Here is a 24794-nt window from a genome sequence, read left to right on the forward strand (position 1 = left end):
TCCGATGGTATATTTTTAACACAGCACACTGAAGAAGCCAGAAACAACAGAAGTCAGCTCAACTCTCCGATGGCTTCCCTTCTCACTCTGAATAAAAGCCCAAGTACTAACCATGGCCCATCTTGTGTTAACCTCCTTAACTTCTCTGACCTCTTTATCTGTGAAGAATCACCCTGATTCTTCATCTTTGCCACACTCTGTTATTCTCTGAAACTCTAGGCATGCTCCTCCCTAACTGCTATCCATTCTCTCTTCCCTCTCCCTGAAACGCTCCTATCTCAGGTATCTATAAATCATTCACTGCCTTCAGATCTTTACTTAAAGGTCACTTTCTCAGGAAGGCCTGCTATTGCTACTCTATCTGCGTGCGCGCGCGCACACACACACACACACACACACACACACACACACACAAACTTCCCAGCCCTCGTTCCTCCTTTATTTTTGTCTTTGACATTTATCAATAAAATTCTATAAATTGAATATTAATCTTGCTTAATTTTCATCTTCCCCACTGGAAAAGAAATTGTATAAGATCAGGTGCCCTTGTGTACTTCCTCCCTCCATCATGTCCAGTGCATAGAAGGAGGTCTGGTACATAGTAGATGAATAGTACAGTGAGGTCCACTGTAGCATAATGCCTCCATATAGAGTATTATTCTCTATTCCACCCTCTCCACAGTTAAAACGCTCTAAGGAGGTGTAAATGTAGAACAAACTCAAGTAGCTGTGCATACAGTGGTCACAGAACCAGTTTAGGAGGCTAGGTGCCGCAAACTAAATAAAGGGAAGCTGAATTAAATGAAAGCCTTCTAGAAGATGCAGATTAGATGGGGGAGTATGGGTACACTGGCCCACTTTCCAGCAGGACTGTTATGAAGTCCTGCAATTACCCAAACAGAAGACAAACAGTATTGTGTAAAGTTCATTAAGTCAAAACTTAATAGAATCTTACCTTGGGTAAGGAAAAGAAAACAAAGAGAAACAACAGAATATCATGCTTATAATATTTGTTATGGAATAATGAAAAAATATCATACTGAAAAAATTAGAGGGAGTGTAAACTACCAACGATGGTCTACCAAACAAAATTTCAGCCAACATCTTTGGTATCCTCACTGAGATATCATAGACTCCACGCCAAAGACACAGCAAACTGAGGGCCTAGAAGAGGTTCAGTGTCCCAGAAATGGAATGAACTTGCAAGATCATAAAGACATGAATCTCATAAGGAAGAAACTAAAAATGCACTACCCATCATCTAAACTTGTACAGGAGACTGTAAAATGTAGAACTGATACTGAACAAAAGAGAAGAGAATGTTTCTTGACTACGGTACTAACCAGGATTCTTTGGATCTCAGGAACAGATAAACGAGCATTCCAGTTGAGTAGTAAAGAAGAATATAGCTTAAAGCACCCTAATTAAGTTGCCCCTGTATTTTCAGATCATGTCATGCCATGCTGACAGGTCAAAATGTTTTGTTATCACTAGAGAGTAAGAGTAACAAACCTATATTGGTCTCAGAACTTTGGGGGCTATATTTTTCCCAGATATGTTTCAAATGTTTAATCATCTTCAGTCTTTACTCCTATTCTATGTCTTGCTTTCCCTCTCTCCTCTCTCTCTCTAGACAGATGCATAGATACACAGATAGAAATGTAAACATATATATGTGTGTATACACACACATACACTTCTCTATTTATCATATATGTATGTGTGTGCACATACACACACAGTATTTTTAATCTTAAAATTACGTTTTATAATAGAACATATACTTCTGAAAAGATTTTTCTTAAGAGAGTATTAAATACTTTAGTCAATATATGTTTAATATGTAAACATATGTTTAGAAGCTGCTACTCAGATCCTAAAGTATCTAGTATAGGTTATATCAAGAATACAGAAGCTAAAAAAGGCATCAGTGAACCATTCCATAAGAAATGTATCATTAATTTTAAAATATATTAAAACCCTGTAATAATTCTTGGAGGTGTCAGGCAATTAAAAACTCTAAGATGTTTAACTTCAAGTGCAAAACAAAAGGCAAGTGAGTTGTATAATAATATAAAGTAAAAAGAAACATAATTAAGTTTTAAGCAAAGTATACAAAGGAGGGAAGTTTACTGATTTTCTAATAAGTTGATTAAAAACACTCTATGACCTCTTCCTCCTTCTTTATCGGCATCTCTTAAAAGCCTCCTCTTTTCATGACATCTTCTCTAATTAATATGAAAGTAAGTTCCAGATTCCCCAGAGGCCTACCCTGAGTTTAGAAGCAATTAATTTTCTATTCACTTAACATTCTATAATGAAGTTTTGCCCTTTGACAGAAAAAGTAATTTATTCACTCAAATGTTTATCCAGAAGTTGTTATATCCTTCATATTGGTAGCAGAACTTGACTTAAAATGTGCTGGAGGAACTGAAAAAAAAAATCATTTTTTCCTATAGCCAAACATCAATTGTGTTAAATACCAGGCACTATATTAGGCGCTGGCATGGCAAAACCAAAGTAAGCCAAACCAAAACAAACACACAAACAAAAACCAAATTAAGCTCCTGTCCCTAACGTCTAGAAACCAACACTCTAATCAATGTTACAATGGCCAGAAATCAGTTTGAAATTGTTAAGTAAAAAGGAATCACATCATGGTATCCTTCATAAAGGCAAGGTGAATATCCCGACTCTGTCAATGCCTTCAAGCCACAGGCCACAAGGGACATGCCTATAAATTAACAAAGTTAGGTTGATTTACTTGTTGTAACAGGAAAGGTGGCATATAATAGGGATCTATGGGGTAGGTCTGTAAGAAAATGGTTAGAGTTTATTGGAGTTGTGCACATATAAGGTCAAGGGGGTGGTCAAGGAAGTACTTAGATGCTCTAAGGAAGCAGAGGTCCTTCTATGACTGGTTACCACAAAAGGTTTTATCTAGGTGGCACAAACAACGTAAAGAGGCTAAAGCTACCATTAGTAAGGCAACACAGTCGTATCAGTGAAGATGGGGGGTATGCGCCACTTGGGAAGGTTTTCATAATGTTATTCTTTTTGTCTGCACTGAAACATGATTACAAAATGGTCATGCTTTTGTTTTGATCCATCACAATCATGAAATGGCCTTGTCTTGTGTTGGTACTCGAAGCTGTTGTGCATTTTTGACAGGAAAATGTCACAGACTACCTATAAGCACGAGCATAGCAGTGAGCATCTCCAAGTACTCACTAAAGTAGCCAAGCTAGCTCCTGATTATCAATGGCTGCTTTCTGCTTTCTTAAATGACTATCAACACAGGCATAACAGGATAATGTTCATGTTTTACTAAATTCACTTTGACAGAAGTGATGTGAAAACTTCTAATGGAATACAACATTAGTGGCGGGGAAGGCCAGCTAGGGACCGGCATCTTAAAGAGAGGTAAGCCATGATATTAGCTTTCATCAGAGTTGTGGTGATGCTCACAGAGTGAACAGGACAGTTTCAAGAGCTGTTAAGGAAATGAAATTAATTGTACTTGGGTAGACTGGCAAATGGTAGGGAAAAAAATCTAGATGACCCAGTTAGCTTTTAGGTTTCTGGACTAGGCTGTCAGAAGAAAGAAAGGAAAGATAAATAAAGGAGGGCTGGGGAGATCATGAGGTTTATTTTAAGTTTTCAGGCAAATATTCAATTAAAGTCTGTTAGGCAAATAAATAAATGGGGTTGGGCTTTAGGGGAGAGACATGAGCTAATGATACATAGTTGGGGGTCGTTAGAAAAGTAGATATTATTTGAATAGGAAGGAATGAGGATAATCCAGAGAAGAAAAACAAGGCAATAATTGTGTCTAAAATCACTATTAAAGGCAAAAGGAGATAGAACAAATGACCAAAATGTACAAAAGGAGACCAGTAGATAATGTCATCCCATAAACCCAGGGAGGAAAGAATTTCGTGAAGGATAAAGATATTAATAGAATCTAGTCCTGCAGAGAACCTGAATAACAGAAGGCACAAAAATAGTCCTATGTGTTTATAGGAGAGGAGGGTTTTATTGAAGATATGGACAAAGGGCTGAATGGAGGCAGGTTCCTTAGGACAGAGACAGTGAAGACTTTGAGAACACACACACACACACACACACACACACACACACACACGCATACACACCGATTAGACTTGACTAGCCAAAGCACAGACTCTTCCACCAAGGCGGAGGGGATAAAAAGGGAATATGAACACAAATACACATAATTTGGGAGATATTAAAATAAAAAGGAAAGTCATCTAACATAAATGGAGGGAAAAAGTTTAGGAGATCTACTAAAATAATTGTTGACAGAAATAGTGAAGAAAATGTACTAGGGATGCATGCAAAGCTTAAGGAGAAGTACGAAGCAATCTGTGTTAAGTATGGTATTTCAGAAAGAGAGTACTGTCTGGCGATGAAACACCTATAGTTATGCAAGTGGGTAGCTGAATTGAAGAGATTAGGGAAATGGCAACTTTGGGAGAGAGCAAGCCAGTCTACAGGGTCTGAGATTTTTATGGATGAAGGCACAGCTTGGGTGGAGGAGACGGTGATCCTGGTGCCAAAGTCTTCAATGAGAAAAACAATATTATAAAATGGTGATGGCTATTGGGCATCAAACACAAGGGAAGGCATTTTTACAGAGAGAGCAGTACCTTTGGAATTGGCCCTGGGAAATGAGGAAAGTAGCAAATCTAAACGAGTGGCAAAGAGTCATGAGTCTTAGTGGTGTTCTTGAGGGTCCAATTGGTTTCCATGGATGAATGAATACAAGGAGTATACAAGACAGAAATTTTGTTTCCAAAGAAAGGCTTCAGAGTACACAGGGACTGAGAGCAGGAAGGCATCAAAAATCAGTGAGGCAAAGGTAAGCGAGTGTAAAGGAGCAGAGAGATGAAGATACAAGAAAGTGCAGATGAATGGAGAGACCTATGTTCTGGGTGGTAAACCCACATAATACAAGTAAAAAATAAAATATAGAAAGAATTGGCTTGAAGATTTCCAGCAGAACTTATTTATGTTTTAAAAATTTTTAATGTTTATTTATTTTTCAGAGACAGAGAGAGAGAGAGAAACAGGGCATGAGCAAGGGAGGGGCAGAGAGAGAGATACACACAGAATCCGAAACAGGCTCCAAACTCTGAGCTGTCAGCACAGAGCCCGAAGCAGGACTTCAACTCATGAGCAGTGAGATCATGACTTAAGCAGAAGTCAGACACTTAACCGACTGAGCCCCCAGGTGCCCCTCCAGTGGAACTTGTTTAAAAGTTGATTTGGTATCAAGTGAGCATGGGTTCCAGAAAGAGCCCAAGGTCTGGCGACCTTAACAGCTGGTATGAAGGCTTTCAAGAGAACACTGTACAGGTGCACAATCACCTTGCAGTAAGGCTACACCGTTTTGTTATTTGAAGTACTACTTTATATTACCATGTGCTCAATTCAAGAAGTTGAATAGCTTTACCTGTTAAGTCAGGTTACAATTCTCAACTGTGGTGACATTAACAGAATGAGTAATGTATCTATGCGTCTGGTAAAGTCTCAGATTGTGACTTACAGTACTGATTCATAAACCCTTATGTACCAATGAATCACCTGTGGGTCTTGTACAAATGAAAATTCTTATTCATTAGGTCTGAAATCACACATTTCTAATAAACTCAGATATGTCGCCAATATTGGTCATCCAGGGACCACTTTGAGTAGAAATGTCCCCTAGAATTCAACTTTTAATTAAATGCATTATGTTGAGTATATGGATTAAACACATGGCTACTAGATAAGAAAAAATTACATTAGGTTTTAAAGTATATAAAACTGAGGTGATAATGTTCGAGGATATTCTAACTGGTTGAAAACACTTGAAAATAATAGATGAAAGAAGTCAAGTGAAAGAGAAAAAAAAAGAGGTAAATATTTAGCCATTTTTAATGCATGCCTAAAAAAGAATATCACTCAAGTTCATGAGACGGACTTCCCATGTGTTGAAAATAAGTTACATAAACTGACAGGTGAAGAATTAAGAAAACTAATGTACATTTAAACTGCATATTCATCATCATTACTATGTATTTCTCTCACGGATTTTTAATACATATATATTATATTTAGCCTGAAGGAAATGTCTAGGTAAATCATTTCACAGCCTATTTTAGTAGGCAATTAAGAATGATGTTGTTATTTCTGAAAATGAGAGAAGTTGATAAAGGTGACTCACGAAGCATCTGAAAACCACTCATACAACATTGTACTTTTTTTTTTTTTAGCACTTTCAGTCTGTCATTGCTGACACTATTGATTAAATGCAAATTGCTTCTAGGTAACCATATGATAACAGGAAATTTTTGAATTTATATTCTTGAAATGCTGGAACTCAATTTCCCTGCTTGATCAGAGCTGTTTTAAGATACAGAAATAGGATGACAAAAAGATAAGTAGATTATTAAGATAAATTTAAAAAATTTAAATTAGCTAATAAAATGTCTGCCCAAGGTGACTTATCCTCTCAATGGCCAAATTTGTCACAAGAACTTTAAAATGTATTTGGAGTTCATCTTTTCTACATAATTTTCCACTCCTAGAAATTCCCTCCACAATCCTAACAAAGAATATACCTTCAAATAAGTATACATTGAAATAACACTATTTTGCTCATATTCTACCATATATATATGCTTTAGTTTAATTTTAAAATTAAACATTCACAACGTAATTATTGCTTATTTCATGAAATTTATAATAGCCTATTACGATGCTAAGAACACTGTATATAACTAATAATGTTTTTAAAATAACTTCCAAATGTATAAATAGTTAACTCTGAGACATGTTGATAAATAATCTGCCCCCCCCCACATCAAGCAGCCTAAAACTAGATTATTTTCTCCTAGAAGAAAATCGTTTTCTGCTCTCCAAAAGTTCTAACTCCACAGCAAGTATTAGCTTGTACTTGCTAATACTTGTATTAGCAATACAATAATTGTACTTAGCTTGTACAATGCTAAGATAGCATTGTACTTGCAACAACCGAAGGGAGTTTGTATTGTATGAAACTGAAGGCTCCGAACAAAAAACAGTTATCCACTCATGTGACCTTCCTATAGGCTAAAAGTATTTGACATTCAGAATATTTGTATCTTTAGCCTTCCCACTACAGAGTATTTACTTTGCCTGTTAAAACTCTCTCACAAACAAATGCCAAAGTGCATGTGTTATAATCATTGAAGTTGAAATATCAAAGCCCTGATAATATCCTTGAAGATGAAGCAGCACTTATTAAATTAATAAAAATCCCTATTGTGAAGGACAAAACTATGATGTCTCAGTAAGGAATAAAAATAGCAAAACACCTCTTGCTATAAATAAATATTAAAAGACGCTGGACATTTTTTAGTTATGGTAATGCAATACATAAATATCTGGAAAATGCAAATCTATTATGACAAGTACTAAGGAGTATAAAGAATAACGTTTTGATGACAGCAAGAGCATAAACAGGGTCCTAAGTATAGTATCTCTAAGGGTCTATATTCTATTCTGCAAGCTTGCGAAGTCCCAGCCTTGAGGTGACAAAACAAGACATGAAGGAAAATCAATATGAGTTCATGTTATAAAATTGTTAATTTACAGCTAAATAATATAAAAGTTAAAGAAGGCTTGTGAAAAGCATTCTTGCTCAGTCACAGCACAACCAGGAAAGATTTCTCTATGCTAAACTCTGATTCTGCTTGATATGCAAAATATACTTTAAAGATATATTTAAAAGCATTGTATCATACTGCTTTAATCTTTTCAACTGATAGAATGAGACAGTACAAAGCACAGAGTTGACAAGCAGCAAAACTTAGGAAAATACATAAAATTTAATGCATAACCTACATTGACTTTTTCTTTAAGGTCTGAGAAGTTGCCTTCCTTCCGATAGATTGCAAATTCAGGACTCTGCAACACAGCTTCTGAACGAGTAATCCAACTGTGAAGTTCAGTTATATCGACGTCCAACCTAAGGCAGGAAAAAATAAGGGTCATTATTTCTTGATTATCTCTTTCTTCTGTAAGAAAAAAAAATGCAATCTATGCACATTTACCATTCTCCTTCCAATCTGAGACTCCTGCCTGATGCCCCTGTTACTGTTAATAGCACTACCATTTCCCTAGTTAGGTAGGCTCAAAATCTGGAGTTAGCTTTGATCTACAGTCTTATGATCATGGAGGTCATTTTATTAATCACAATGTAGCAACTGACTCCCTACAGCATCTCCTATAAGCTATCAATCAGCCTCTGTCTGAATGTTTGCACTGAAAATTACTACTCCCCAAGACAATCCTCTTTCTTTCTGGAAAGTACTTACAGTAAACAAATAATTCCGGTCAGTAGCTCCCGGTGAACCATATCTTTGATATCCATGCCCTTGTGTAGCTTCACCAATACAGACTCTGAAACTGGCCCTGTGACTTGCTAAGGCAAACGGGATATTAGTAAGTGTAATGCAAGCAGAGACTTGATAAGTGCTTGCGCTGTGGATCCTTTCCTCTTAGAACATGCACTGAAAATGCAACTGTTACCTCAGAATTCCAACGGCCCATTGAGGAAGCTCAATCTAGCCAGGTGGAGAGACAACATGAGAGAGAATGAGGCACCACACACATGAATAAAGCTTTCTTTCACCTGTTGACCCATATCAAACACCAGTTGAATATAAGCAAATGAATTCTCCACCTGATATCACTTAGAGCCTCAGAACTACCCAGAGAACCCTGCCCACATTGCAGAAGTGTAAGAAAAGATAAAGAACTGTTGTTTTAAGCCACTAAATTTGGGGTTGGGTTGTTATGCTGCAATAGACATCTAATCATATACCCTGATATTTTCAAACATTCTTTTATTGCAGAGACTTATGAAAAGAGAACTGAGAAATAATCTAATCCAAGTTTATTAAAATAGGCAAACACAGTCACCAGAAAAATGTTTACTCACTTTTCACAGGCAATTTGCAAAGTAGAACAAAAGTACAAATACAAAATTTAAGACACCAAGTAGAGTACTTTAATCACCATGCTTTATCTTTTTATCCAATACCACACTCAAATAAATAGTTGAAATCAACTCTTTAAATCCCCTAGAAAATATCCAATGGTACCCTACCCTAATCCTAATTACTTCAACAGCCATTTCCATTGCTTGCTGGTTTCTTACTTAAAATGTATTTCCTAAAGAGATCATGCGAGTTGTATTTAGAACAATCAGGAAAGAATAGACAATTATCTTCTTGGATATGCAGCCTATGAGTCCAATCAATATTTTGATTTCCACATTAGACTTTTAACTCACACTGAAGTTAAACTGAACTAAAACTTCCCAGAATTTATCACATAAACTATCACTAAGCCAGTTCTCCACAATCACAAATGTAGAAGCTGATTTTGTGAATTCGAATTTCAGGGCTTTAAATCATAAAAACCTGATAAAATTGTGCATATCACTTGCAGGCTACTGTGTTAAAACTAAGCTGATACAGAGCTTCATAGGGCAGAAAACACTTCCAAAAACATTCTCTTTTTACGTTTTTAAAAAAGCCCATGGTAACGTCTTATTAATCTCTGTGCTCATGTAAGGAGATGGAAGCTCAAATAAATTAAATTAACTGATCTCAGACTGTTAGAACCATGGAGAAGGAACTTAATTCATCTTGTTTACTGTTTTATCATTCACCTCAAAAAAAGTCTAGTTCAGAGTAACAAATATTTACCGAGTAAAGGTTACCCAACTAGAAACTGTACAGAACAGAGATTTGAATTCCGAGATTTTGACTCCAATCCTATGTCAGTGAATATCAAAACATTTTTACGTATGTGAGCTGTAAATATTTATGGATTTTTATTTTATCATACATGGTGATTCTTCTCTTCCCTACATTTGTTTTTTTCCTGTAAGTTCAGTTATTGGCTTTCCTATTTCTTCATTCAAAATGGTGATGGTGAAATAGAGTCCTGTTGCAGGCTTCTAAACATCTCTTTTTCTCTCTGTGATGTTAACTCATTAAATCAAGTCTTCAACTCTAGTCATGTAGCCGCCTACAAAATTCAGTGCTTGTTTTCCATCAGAATGTTTCAGAAAAGCATTTTTGATTTTCCTCTGGTACAATATAAACTTCACTGTGTCTCTGTGTCTGAAGGCATTCACATGCCAGTGCGTGGGGCAGAGCAGAAGTACGGAGATGTTAATACCACCAGCGTGACACCAAATGAGAGCTGGGAGTTGGAAGGCAAATATCGCAGCTCCCTTGCCCTTCAGCATGACCGTCATGATAAAAGATGCACACAGTGCCTCGGAGGGTTCCCAGAAGGATTCCTCTCCAGTTGCCTCTAGCAATAACTCATCTGTGTATCCTTTATTCTTTTCCTAACCTCACTTCTCCACTTTGCTTCCTGGGATCACTTCTCCAATAAACTATTTGTACCTAGATCTTTGTTTACAGATCCACTCCTGGAGGATCACAATGATCAATGGCCTCAAATGAACCCAGGATTCTGCCATACTTAGGTGTTTTCAACTTGAACTCTGACTCTCCACAGGAACTATTTTAGACTTTTTCTAAAGATCTCAAAGCACTAACCCATCATCCTTTTCCAGCTCTCCACAGATGACATTTTTTATTACACCAAGAAAAGAGTAATTATCAGACTAGAATTTCTTCTACTTCCTGTATCCAAATATTCAATCTTATCTGTGAGCACCTTTCTCATTCCATTCTCTTATATTTGAGCCAGTTTCCCTTCTTTATCTAAAGTCAATCTCTCTACCTGCATTTGATACTTTATTCTCTTACTTCTTCTCAGGCATGTGAGTTTCTCAAAGTTTTATTATTTGTCTACTGTAAATTCAACCCTTCCCTTTCAAGTGAATTCTGCATATAGAAATTTAAACTTATTGACTCATATTTTTTAAAGTAAACTCTCTCCTGACCCTCATATTCCCTTCCAGCCATTCTCTTATCTTCTACAAAGGCACATTTTTTCAAGAGTTATCCAGGTGACTGTCAGTTCTCTACCTCCTTTTCACTCTTGCCACTCAATGTTGTTTCTCAACAAAAACATTGCTTAATACAGCAATCATGTCACTGAAGCCCATGAAGAGTTTCAAGTTCTTTCTAAGAAACACTTAACACTGTTGACCACACTCTCCTCCTTTTCCCTCCACACCACTCTATTCTGTCTTCTTTTTCTATGACCACTGGTAATTTTTTCTTTTCAGTATCATCCTCCTCCACCCACTCATTATACACTAAAGTCATCAACCATCTTCTATTCAATATATTACTCTGTTTCACTGGCAAGTTATTCATGCTCATGACATCAATGGCAATCTGTATGTGTCAATGGCTCTGAAATACATATCTCTTATTCCAGCACTGCTTCTGAGCTCCATGGCTCCATAACCCTAACATACTGGCTGTCTCCAGTTGCTTGCTGTAAAAGCTCCTTCAAAAGCAATGTCAAGACTTATTGTTTGCTCTTGTCCCCCAAACAGGCACTCCCCAAGTGTTCCTCAGATCTGTGAATGGCATCACCATCTATCATCTTTGACATCTTCCCCTCTCTACCATCTCGTATTTAATCAATCACAAAGCCTAATCCATCAAACATTCTATTTCTTCTGAATCTGTCTGCTTCTCATGGTTTCCACAGCTGGTACACTCATTCACCTGGCCATTAAATATAATCAGAACTACTGCAACAGCCTCTCAACTGGCTCTGGAAAACCGTTCTGGAATCCTTCCATCAAGTCGACACATTACTGGCAAGTGATAAGTTCTAAAAGCATATCTGAGGGCACCTGGGTGGCTCAGTAGGTTAAGTGTCTGACCCTTCATTTTGGCTCAGGTCATAAACTCATGGTCATGAGATCAAGCTCCATGTCATGCTCCGCAGTGGACATGGAGCATGCTCAGGATTCTCTCTCTCCCACCCCCTCCGCCCATCCCCTATTTGGTTCTCTAAACAAACAAACAAACAAACAAACAACAAATCTGATTATGTTACCCTATTTCACAAAATCCCTCAAAACTTTCCATCTTTCTTAGGATACAGACCAAAATTTCAATACAGCCCTTATCTGGCCATAACAGATTACTTAAGCTTTTATTCTATTTTAGCCTTTATTCAAGCCCTTCTAGAATGAAATCTCACTTCAACTTTCTTAGGGGGTCCAGAACCGCACTTAACTTTTGTTCCTACTTCATTGACTCTTATTCACCCAGCCACTAGAACATTTCCGTCTTGGAAACTTAGCTGCTTAGCATAATCCACTTTGGCCAAACTTGTCCCTTTTCCTTTAAATCAGTCTGACCCAATTACACACCAAATACACTCTGACTCATAAAGGTGAGATATAAATATCCATCATTCACTGTCAAATTCCCCCTTTAGACTTGCTTCTCTTTGGTTTCATACCCTGTCAATTCAGACGGTCTCGAAGAAAGTTTGTTCACTTCCACCTACGGGTCCATTAAAATTAAACTTGACTAAAGGTACACATCTGGCATTACAGCTGGGAGAATTGTGCTAAGACCTATGCTGGAGAAAGTTTTCTAATAGTCCTGGAATTTACACTGGTCTTGTTGACACACATGTTATAATTATCATTTACCATCACCTCCAATCCACTCCAAAAAGTTATTCATTCAATTTGATAGTAAATGAATGTCATTCAAAAAGAACTCTTATAATACTTTTAGTTATGTGTCTTTATGAAGAACGTGAAACTGTGTATGTTTCCTTTTAAAACAGTCAAATGTTTCCCTTCATGTCTACCACAAAGTTTATATTAAGCGCTTACTATGTGCCATGGTATTAACCTCCATAGATAACAGAAAGAAAAATGCATCCGTCCGCATGATCAAAAAGTGTGGTTTAGTAAAGCATCTGTTTGACAAAATAAAGTGCTTTAAACATTGAACTGGGGCTCAGATCACACTGTTCATTTTTTTGGATAATCAAAAAATACCTTTAAGATGAGTCAGAATTAAATCAGCATCTAGAGTAAACACTCTGTCCAGTGAATTGGTTATCTCCACACAATGAAAGCTTTGTGGAGTCAACACCATGGTAACTGTCTGCTTGCTGCTCGTCCGTGAAGATTTTAAGGGAGGACTGGGTACCAGTTGGCATTGAGTTCTAATAATTCAGATCAATTGAGGCAACAGGATGTGAAATTCCACAGAGGGATCTTTCCTCATTCAATTTTTTTTTGTTTGTTTGCCTGGATAAAGTTGCAAAGAGGTTGCACAAGGTGCCTGAACTCCTCTTTTACATAAAGATCCTTCGGAGAGTGATTATACTCCTTTTTTCTGATATAGAGATTTTTAAAAGTGATTTCAAATTTTTCTAGGGCAGTTGTGAGTGCAGTGCTTTACCTAAAAAAAGTCTATTCATAGGCACATAGGTTAATATGTTACACGTTCTTTCTGAAATAGAATGAAGAGAAATAACAATGAGTTTGTACTATTCTCAGCTGTTAGACTTTCTTTTTCTCTTTTCTTTCATGGTTGTGACATCTGGATTCTTTTGGAAATAGGTGGAAGCCAAACCTAATTCTTACATGACTTAAGTTCTGAGCTATTCCTTATCTAATCCTTTTGGTGTTCTTTTTTTTTTTTTTTTTTCTGTTGCTTCCATTTGGCCTTGTTGCCTCAGCCACATCTCTGATTTGCTTAAACTTTCTTTGTCCCAATGTAATATACAGTCAGCTTCTCTCCCAATGTCTTCCATTTGACACCATCCCTTAGAGTTCTGGGAATTCAGCTGCTAGCACTGTTTTCCCACTCCAATATCCTGCCAGTAGTCATCCCCGTGTCTTGATACCAACAATGAGAATGGAAGGGTGAAGAGGAAACAGATACAGTTTCAAAAGGCCTGCCATGCTCTCTCATTGAGCACCAAGAGCCCACAGTCAATGCCTAGTCTCTGTGACATGACTACTTTTAGCAAAATGAAGCAGGTCGCCTTCTGGCTTACTCAGATCCTGGCCTCCAAGTAGCAACTGCACATTTATTTTATTCCTTATCAATTTGGCAGCTATTGCTTCATCACTTTCTCTCATTTGTCCCCTAGTTTTCACTACTATTAAATATTTTTTCAGACATTGCAGCTAAGGTATATGGCACGTTAACAAACTCCCCTGATTTAAATACACACATGTTCATAAACAGGGTGCTATCTGCTCTCCCCAGCATTCTGTCAGAGGCATTTTCTTTAATTTGTATCCATATTTACTTACTTTTGAGAGGGGGGAGGGGCAGAGAGAGGGGGAGATGCAGAATTTGAAGCAGGCTCCAGGCTCTGAGCCATGAGCACAGAGTCCAATGCAGGGCTTGAACCCAGGGACTGCAAGCTCATGACCTGAGCTGAAGTCGGATGCTTAACTGACTGAGCCACTCAGATGCCCTTACCAGTGGCATTTTCTACCATGCTCTGTACCACGTGAGGCTGGGTATTTAATCACCAACTAAAGCTATCATACAGATGTAACCTTCTCAAAAACTCTAAAGGAAAACACTGAACAATTGTTTTTTTTTTCCCCCTGGTTTTCTTTCTTTCTCTTTTTTTTTTTTTTTTACAAATAGTTTATTGTCAAGTTGGTTCCCATATAACACCCAATGCTCATACCCACAAGTGCCCTCCTGCATGCACATTTCCCCCCTCACCACCCCCCCACACCCATCAGTCCTCACTTCGTTCTCAGCATTCAAAGGTCTTTCATGGTTTGGCTCTCTCCCTCTCCCCCACTATTTCCCCCCTTCTTCTCTCCCTTGGTCCTCCGTTAAGTTCCTCCTAATCCTCCTATACGTGCAAACATATGGTATTTGTCCTTCTCTGCCTGACTTATTTCGCTGAGCATAACACCCTCAAGGTCCATCCATGTTGCTACGCATGGCCAGATTTCATTTTTTCTCATTGCCATGTAGTATTCCATCGTATAGATAAACCACATCTTCTTGATCCATTAGTCCGTTGATGGACACTTAGGCAATTGTTTTTAATACCATATTAAATCTTGGATGCTGTGCATGTATTTTCTTTTTTGTAAAATCGCTCATTTCTACTAACTTTTTTTTCTTCACTTTTAAAACTCTTATGAAATCACTGTTAATGAACTGATATATATTAAGTTACCCATAAGGGGTCTCTACGCCCTCCTTAATATTTCCACATCTTACTCTCATAACACATTTTACTCTGTACTTAATATACTTCTGTATGTTATTACAGATAGAATTATCCCTTAAATCCAGTCTACTTTCATCCAACTTAAAATTATTTTTTTAACTACTAAGAAAACTATGACTTCTTATTCTCTCTTTATAAAATGATTTTTCTCCAATAATTGTTGATGAGCACTCTGTCTTCCATTTTCGAAGCATGTTCTAAAGTCTCATATTTGCTGTTATTTATAATCAGCATGAAGTAACATTTTTTCTTCTTTATAAAGGCACTCCTTACAAAACTAAAATTTGTAAGATCCCATACAGCCAAGAAACATATCTTTCAATTTTTAGTATTTGGAAAGAATTTATTACCAAACCAAGGTCATTTTCAAAAAGACCTTCCATTTCCTAGAAGTTTCAAAATATCAAAATCTATTTGCATATGTACCAAATATTCAGAAGGTTAAAGTTTTCCCTTAATTGCATTGTACAAATGGACTCTACTTCATCTAGTTAAATTTCTCATGAAGACAATGCAAATTAGATCATTTACATTCCCTTATGGTCAAAATTGGGAGACATGTGTGTGTAAATATTTTAATATTAAAAAAAACACAGAAACACATCTCAAAGAACTAGATAAATACTTGCACTTAAAAAAGTTATCATTTTAGGAATGTTGTTAGCATGTCATTGTGTGAAACTTGTTCTATATGATAGTTGTGCTAATTATGTCAGAAGAGCCTCTTAATGGGCACCAACTGTATTCTGTTAATTTTCTGTACAGTGGCTGCCATATGAAGTATTAAACTGTCACATTTACATAAACTGTAATCCAGTCACTTTCAGTATACCATTTGGTAGTCATCATTCCCAAATGTGTAAACTTTGGAAACAGAAATTCTCCAAGCTCCCAGACATAACTAATTTGATTAGTGAGCTCGGCTATGCATGGCCATTTTACATCTTTAAACATCTTTGCACATAGAATTTCATAAAAAATCATGAGCCTCATCTTTAGAAGCCTCAAAATAGTGTTGACCCTCATGCAGTATGTTAACTTTTACAGGATCCTAAGGCTCTAGATCTAGACCACATACTTAACAAAACAAATTTTTAATGTAAATTTTAATTAGCTAGAACACACACTTTCATGCTTAATAGAAACAAAAACTATTACTCCTTTTCACTGGTATTACAACATGGAAGAAGTCTTTGGGAAGTGAGTGAAGAGTTTAAAATTTTATTATATTTTTAATAATTATCTTCCTCAGAGTTCTGGAAAATGAGAAAACATTTTAATTCCATATTGACATATATGCGTACTCTCCTGACCTCAGACCATCTGATGAATTCCTATCCACCTATGAAGATTCAGTTCAAGATATATAACTTCACTGAAGGTTTTCTTGATCAACCTCTCGCTACTCTTTCCCTTTCAACTTCCTTTCTGGGAAAGCTGGTCCCTCTTTCCCTCATGTTTCCACACGTTAGTTGCTTTTAAAAATGAAATAAACAGAATAAATTCAATTTGAATCAGAGAGCTCTAATAAATTATCAAATGAAATTCAGTATAAATTCTGTTAGTGCTAAAAACAAAGTATTCGTAAAACTTTAAGATGTGCTGAGTACATTGTAGTTATTACACTTCCATAGTTACATGATATTTTAAGGGGAAAAATCTCATGTAACCAAGAGAAAACTAGTCAACGTAAATATCTCCTCCAGATCAAAGTAGTTTGTGTACTATACACACACACAGATGCATATGTGTGTGTGTTTGTACAGTGTGGTTATGTTTTTCTGGGGAGGGGGAGGGCGGGGAGACAGGGCCACATGGCTGCCTTATAGTTTTTTAACGTGTTTGATGTAAGTGTTTATACGTGTGTGTGCATGTGTGTGTTTTAAATGTAAAAAGTGAACAGTGCACAGTGGAAAAATAGGGAACTAAAAATGAAGTATCACAGGTTTGTTTGTTTTTTTTTAATGTTTTATTTATTTCTAGGAGAGAGAGAGACAGCGTGAGCAGGGGAGGGTCAGAGAGAGAGGGAGTCACAGACTGAAACAGGCTCCAGGCTCTGAGCTGGCAGTCAGCACAGAGCCCGACGCGGGGCTCGAACCCACAAACAGCGAGATCATGACCTAAGCGAAAGTCGGACGCTTAACCGACTAAGCCACCCAGGCACCCAGAGGTATCACAGGTTTTAATCAATCTTCTTGATCTGTATGGTGTTTTCTTAGGGAAATGACTCAACTTATCTGATCCTCCTTTACTTCTTCCTTGAAACTGCAAAGTTAAAGAGCTTCCATCTAACTGGTGTTAAAATGAAATGAACAAAAACATTTTAGAAATTACTCTTTTGTGTTTATTTCCCTCACTAATTCAAGCAATTTTGACCTGAGATACGAAGCTGAGGTCAGCTTTGCTTACATTACAACATTTATATTCCAATTACATCAGTCTGTTTATCTAGCAATCAAATTAAATAACATCTAAGGATGTTATAATTCCCAGTTATAATAAGAACCCTATAAACTGTGCTCAACAGTTCAAACAGCACCTGAAACAAAATATGATGAGTGAGAAAGGACACTGTCCTCAATTATTATAAATTCGCTACATTAACAGTCCTATCAAATAATCTACTTTCCTTATGTTTGCATGATCTTATTTACAATCTTAAACGTATTTCTAGTTTTATATGTGTAACTTTAAACGCACCAGTCGTAAAATAATATGTTTCTGTACTGTAAAATTTAATGATTCCAGATTGTGCAGAAATGTATCTTTAAAAGATACTAAAAAATCAATGTCTATGTAGTTTACTTTGTCTTGAAATATGCCTACTTAACATATGCTTCAAACTCTGAATTGTAAACCCAAACAGGAAATTTGTCTTTAATGTTGCACATCTCGTTCATTGCCAATAGTGGCAAACCAAATTATACGTTTAATGTGTATAAAACTATGGCCTTTGAAAACAGATGCGTGCAGATATGAGCCTCAGTTAGTGTTTGTAAGCTACAAATGGTAGAAAACTCTGGGTTATCTGCCACTGGTGATATTAATCTTTGTACCTCCCAGACAGCTGACTGCACTAAACAGAATGAAATTCCTACAAAATTTTCTTTCTCTGAAAAAAGCAACATGTAACTAAAATATTTTAATACCTGGAAGAAAAAAATGACTAAAATAATCTTCTTAATTTGGTAACAGATCTTAATCATTTAAAAACCTTTTGGCCATATTTATTTCTAAAACATGTCAGGGTCGCAAAGAAGTCCATTTCATATCTTTTCTAAATATAGCTTTCAGGAAAATATACCCTCAAAGTTGAGGAAATCCCCCCAATTCTAAGGATGTCAGAACCAGATTAGAGGAATTAGGAGTGGGCAAGCATGTGGACAAAAATTACATGACCCAGAGGATTGGAAATAAAATGTTGCTTAGCCACAGATGCCTAGGGCCCATTTTTCATTTTCAGTAAATTGAAAGTCCCTTTGAAACACAGTTCTGTGCAATGAAATCACCTTAACACAGGTTAATAGAAACATTCTCTTAAGTGATAGATGAAATCTTGTCATAGTTATAAATCTACAATCATACAATGTAATATGGTCAAGTGGAAAACTCTGAGCCATTTATTTTAAAATCAAATTTGATGTTTATTTAAAATGATGAAACAAAAAGAGTTGTGTGTAAACCCTCGGGAGAAATAAATGTATGTCACTAGAGGGCGCACACTCTCTTTCACAGCTTGTCTGGTCCTCAGTTTGGCTTCTCTTTTATTTTCTTATCTACATAACGATAACATGGTGACAAATGGATTTTTCATGGGAGTTCGCTTACAGAAAAACATAAAATGTCCAAAGATATAGATAAAATGGTGTAAAAAGATCATGTTAGTAAGACATTCTCAGATGCACAGTTAAAATGCCTTCAGCCATTTTAATACACACACCAAAGTATCTTGAAGTCATAATATACAAATTCCCCTGAGAAAATGTCTTCAATATGAGGAGATGTGCTTAATCTAAATAATAGAGTGGCATTTTCTAGACTTTGTAACCCAGTAGTTTTTGCCCCGTTCATTAATTTTACCTAATTTTGGAAACTTTATAAATAGACACTCATTCTCCATAAATCTGCCTGCAATTGCACTCCTGTATATCTATATGTTAATTTTACACTCAATCACATCCAAGAATAAAGTAAAAACAGCATGTTAAGCATCTTGTCCATGTCACATGCTTTCATAAAGACACAAAATTCATCTCCCGCAATATGAGTATAAATTATTATAATCTTAATTGCATAGACTGACCATGAACAGAGACATTTAGAACCCTCCTTTACTTTCAACACACAATGAAAACTGGAGTTAAGATTCAAAACCAGGTCTGTCTAAATTCAACGATTTCCACTATAGTACACTTATTTTCCTTTGCTCTAAGTGAAAACGTTTTGTTTTTAAATTAAGGAGAAGTCAATATGAATTTCCTGCCCGTTGCTATAAAGTCTGGTGGTTACTACTGTGCTATTTGACTGAAGTCTCTAACGCTAGGACATTCATTCTAAACAGTGTCATTCACCTTCACTAGGACTCTTAGCTGCCTAACTGACACCCCAATGGCATTATTAAATGGTTGCCACTCCTAGTGGATTTTTTACCTTGGAATCTTCCTTAATTGCCTAAAACCTCCAAATCTCCAATCTGTTGTATATTCTTATATTAAGCATAGATGATCGGGTACCTGAGGGGGCTCAGCCGGTTAAGTGCCTGACCCTTGATTACAGCTCAGGTCATGATACCATAGTTCGTGAGTTCAAGCCCCCACATCAGGCTCCACGCTGACCGTGAGAAGCCTGTTTGGGATTCTCTTCCTCCCTTTCTGCTCCTCCTACCTCTCAAAATTAAATAAATAAATAATATTTTTAGAGCATAGATGACAAAGGTTTTTACTGACAACACACAAGGAAGTTAAGACAATGGTTAGCATTAGAAGTCTTAACACTTGCACTCCTGTTTATGCCTTGATGCTAAAAAGACACCTATCTTTGAAATAATTTTTCGTTTCCCTGAAAATGATCTCTGCATTTAAAGATAGCCAAATGCTCCAAAGGGACCCTAGGGTCTATGAGTATTCAGCATGTAAAATAGTGATAATCTAGGATAAGTACACATTTTCCATACACAGACCACATCTCAATAAATTCTTAAACAGTCACAGGAAATCTTTTAATTTCAGCTGAATAATACGAGGAAATCACCTTTAACTTCCCATTAAAAGAGAGCATGACATAGAGTTTAAGAATGCAGCATCCTGTGTTAGATGCCTGGGTTCAAATTCTGGCTAAATTGCTTCCTGTAAATTTTGCAAGCATGAGCAAGTCACCTGACCTTTCTGTGCCTCACTTTTCCCCTTGGCAAAAAGAGGGCAATAATAAATTTTAAAAAATTTGTAATGTTAGTGTTTAAAATATGTTAATATGTGCAAAATATGTAGAAGAGTTCCTGACGTGGGAGAAGCCACATGTGTGTCAGCTACTATGATCACTGCCTTCCGTGACTCTTACTGGGTTTAAGCCAGCATGATGCTACTTTTCACGTTATCTTTCGAGGGTAGACATGTTTGTTGTAGGGTTTTGTTAAGTACTGGTAAATTAGGGGCGCCTGGGTGCCTCAGTCAGTTGAGCATTCAGCTCATGATTTCAGCTCAGTTCATGATCCCAGGGTCTGGGGACCCAGCACCACAGTGGGGACCACACTGAGCATGGAGCCTATTTAAGAATCTCTCTCTCCCTCTGTCCCTCTCCCATGTTCATGCTTTCTCTCTCTCTAAAATAAAATAAAAAATAAAATAAAATAAAATAAAACCAAAACAAACAAAAGAGAACTGGCAAATTACAAACTATTACGGTAACCACAAGAATAAAGACTGTATCTGCATCTTGTAAATAATGCTGCAGTAAACATAGGGGTGCAGATATCATTTTGCATTAGTGTTTAGCTTTCTTTGGGAAAATACCCAGTAATGTAATTATTAGATTATATGGCATTTCTATTTTTTCATGTTTTATTTATTTTGGGGGAGAGAGAGAACACAAGTAGGGGAGGGGCAAAGAAAGAGAAGGACAGAGGATCCAAAGCAGGCTCTGCACTGACAGGGCGACAGCAGTTCTCTTTCTAATTATTTTGAGGACCCTCCAGACTGTTTTCCACTGTGACTGCATCAGTTTACATTCCCACCAGTGAGGGTCCCCTTTTAACCACATTCTTGCTAAGACTTGTTACTTTTCTTGTCTTTTTTATTTTAGCCATTCTGACAGGTAGTAGGCAATATCTCACTGTGCTTTTGATTTGCATTTCCCTGAAGATTAGTACCCACTGAGAGACAAATGGATAAGGAAGATGTGGTATATATATGTGTGTGCGTATATACACATACACACAATGGAATATTACACAGCCATATAAAGGATGAGATCACACCGTTTGTAACCATATGGATGGTCCTAGAGGGTATCATGTGAAATAAGTCAGACTGAGAAAGACAAATATTATATATTCCACTCATATGTGGAACCTAAAAACAAAACAAAGGAATACACAAACATAAGGAATATAGTCAATAATATTATAATAGCATAGCACAGTGAGAGATGGTAGCTATAACTGTGGTGAACATGGCATAACTTATAGGGAAGGTGAATCACTATGTTGTACACCTGAAATGAATACTGCATTGTGTGTCAACTACACTCAAAAATATAACAATAATAACTGCAAAGGAAGCTGTAACAAAGAAAATAAAACAAATAAATAAAAATCATCAAGAGCAAAATAATCCCATCTGTTGCACCCTCTATTTCAGGAAAAGGCAAACTATGGCCCATGGGACAAATTTGGCCAACCACTTCGTTTTGTAAATAAAGTTTTATTGGAACACAGCCATACTCATTTATTTGCCTATTGTTTATGACTGCATCTTCACTACAGCAGCAGAGTTGAGTACTTGAAAAAGAAACTGTATGGTGCTCAATGTGTAAAATAGTTTCTGTCTGCTCTTTAGAGAGCTAGCTCTCCCTGATCTATATGGGAGATCTATATGAGAGATGATGTCTCCCAACACTCAGGGAGAGTCAAAATGGTATGGTTTGAAGAAGCTATATTGTTTTGCTCTGTCTCAAAAATGTGCACTGGCTCTCCATGACCAGATTAAAGTCTACATTCCTTAGTCTGGCATTGAGACCTTTTTTATAATATACTTTTCACCTTTTCAACCTCATCCATTATTTTCCTCTTTCCAATATCTCATACTTCTGCTTTAAGAAAAAGAAACATACCCCTGTGTCAACGCCTACTGTATACAGGCTTGTAGGACAGCCTGTATTTGAATTATCATTTCCCACCCCATCTTGAGTCCAACACAACCCTGTCCCTCAAATGTCCACTCGGATGCTAATTTCTCTGAGCTTTCCATGTTAAACTCCCAGCAGTAAGTAAACTTTTCTTCCTTACTATTTTTCTAACATTGTACTGGCACATCTTCATGACATAGTTTATACTAGGAGGTAAACTATGTGAGTTTACCTCCTAGTATTAAGGATTAAATATAGTTCACAGGTACAGCAACTGGAGTGCCTTACAAATTATAGCAATTGATGAGGTATAAGTTGAAGGGATATGGAAATTAGCAAGAACACTAACTTTGCTGTCAATGTATTCTTGAAACACAGTGGACTCATACTGACTACAGGAGTATTCAAAGCACCCCTCCACACATTGGATGGTGCCTTGGACCCTGTGGGAGGCAATTTAAACTTTAAATACTCTCAGTGTGAAAGCTCGCTGAGTTTAAAGGACTTCAACATGCTTTTATGTTGTGGGTCTTTAAAGTTTAAATAACTTCCAGTCAAGGTTCAGAAACTATCTAGTGCAATGCAGAAAGCCATTTAAATCTGACGTGTACTTACTGCCCCACAGCCGTTTCCCTAGCATCATGAGTTGTTTCAATACAACTGTTTCTCTTAGTGAGCACTTCTATCAACTTTGGTTAAAAAACAAAGTAAAAATCACTGTTCCACAAAGCCAGGGCCTTAGCACAGGCCAACAAACAAAATGCCAGACAATGGGTGGCTTAAACAACAGATATTTATTTTCTTAGAATTCTGGAAGTGAGAAGTTCAAGATCAAAGTGCTGGCATGGCTACATTTTTGAGTGGTAGATAGCCATCTTGTCACTGTGTCGCCACACAGCAGGGAGGAAGAGAGCAAGCTCTCTGGTGCGTTTCTTAGAAGGGTGCTAATGTATTCATGGGGCCCCACCCACATGACTTCATCTAAACTTGATCACCTCACAAGCACCCCATTTCTAAATTCCAATAAATTGGAGTTAGGGCTTCAATACATGAAATATTGGGGGGGGGTGCACAATTCAGTCTGTAAGAGCTAGGTGTAATTTTATGTGTGTGTAATGGCATGATGTATATTGATTTGTGGAGGTACAAGTTCCTGACCAGGGGAGACAAGAAGAATAAGAGTATTCTCGGAAAATGTCAGAACAAGAATATTCTCTATTGTAACACAAATGTAGTAACAGGAAGATAACCGTTCTAAATTAGTAATTGGGAATTCAGCCTTCTCCTGGGAAAAAGATGCATTATTTTTACTTAAACAGTCAACAAGAGAGGCATGCGTAATAAAATCTTCCCAGTGTGAGGGCAAACAAGGAAAGTCAGATAACTAGATGAAGATGAAGAACTAGATATTGAGTCATGTTCAGTGACTTTCTTTAATCACCTAGTTTCTGAGTGGAAGATCCAAGTCAGAACCAACCTGTGCAGTCACAGGTCCATTTACTCTCAGATCCACTCACCACACTCCTCTGGCCCTCTCTGTATTGGAGGGACCTACATTTCCCACCATTGATTGTCCTCTGGCTTCCAGTCAGGTTCAATTGGAGGCACTGGCAGAATATGTGAAAAGGGAAGGAAGATGCCAAAGTATTGTTCCTTTACATTCTAGTTTTGGTAGAGCAGCTATGTCTCCACTGTGGCTTTAGTTTCCTCTAGATGGCCCCTCCCTCCTGTGGTCCAGACTCTCGCCTTCCAGTCCTGACAGTGTTAGCCCCTGTCGGAAGGCTCCGGCTTGGGGCTCTGGTAACCTCCTCTCCCTGAACTGTTCCTCAGACTCTACAGATATTGCTACTGGTGTGGGTTGCTTCCCTATCCCAGCTGGTTCCCAGTTTTCTACCACCTGCTTGGCCAAGTCCCTGTATTAAGTTTCCTCTCTCTGAAACACCTAGAATGGTTTCTCTTTTTGCAATAAGAGTCTGACAAAATACTCATTTAATATCCCAAAAATATTTAGTGAATATCCGTGCTGTACTAACTTCTGGGCTCTGCACTGTAGGTCTGGAGTTGAAAATAAAATGGCACCTGCACTCAAGGAGTTCACTAGAGATACAGACAAGCCAAACCAAACTCGTCACAATAAAACTCTGCAAGTGCTTTAATGGAAGTATTAGTAATGCTGAGAAATGCCTGGGAGAGAAACTAGGTAGGTAGTTAGG

General features: G+C 37.2%; 1 protein-coding gene across 1 annotated transcript in view; it reads right to left on the reverse strand.

Moving 5' to 3' along the window:
- Positions 1 to 24794, reverse strand: part of LOC120246388 (dystrophin) — a gene marked incomplete at its 3' end in the record, with an annotated part of 432795 nt that overhangs the window by 149050 nt on the left and 258951 nt on the right. The window contains exon 14 of the mRNA XM_039253866.1: positions 7891 to 8014. Within this exon, the coding sequence (XP_039109797.1) occupies positions 7891 to 8014 (124 nt within the window). The remainder of the gene's footprint in view (positions 1 to 7890; positions 8015 to 24794) is intronic.

Source organism: Hyaena hyaena, unplaced genomic scaffold, assembly GCF_003009895.1.
Source record: "Hyaena hyaena isolate Hyena2069 unplaced genomic scaffold, ASM300989v1 scaffold_470, whole genome shotgun sequence".
Taxonomy (NCBI): Eukaryota; Metazoa; Chordata; class Mammalia; order Carnivora; family Hyaenidae; genus Hyaena; species Hyaena hyaena.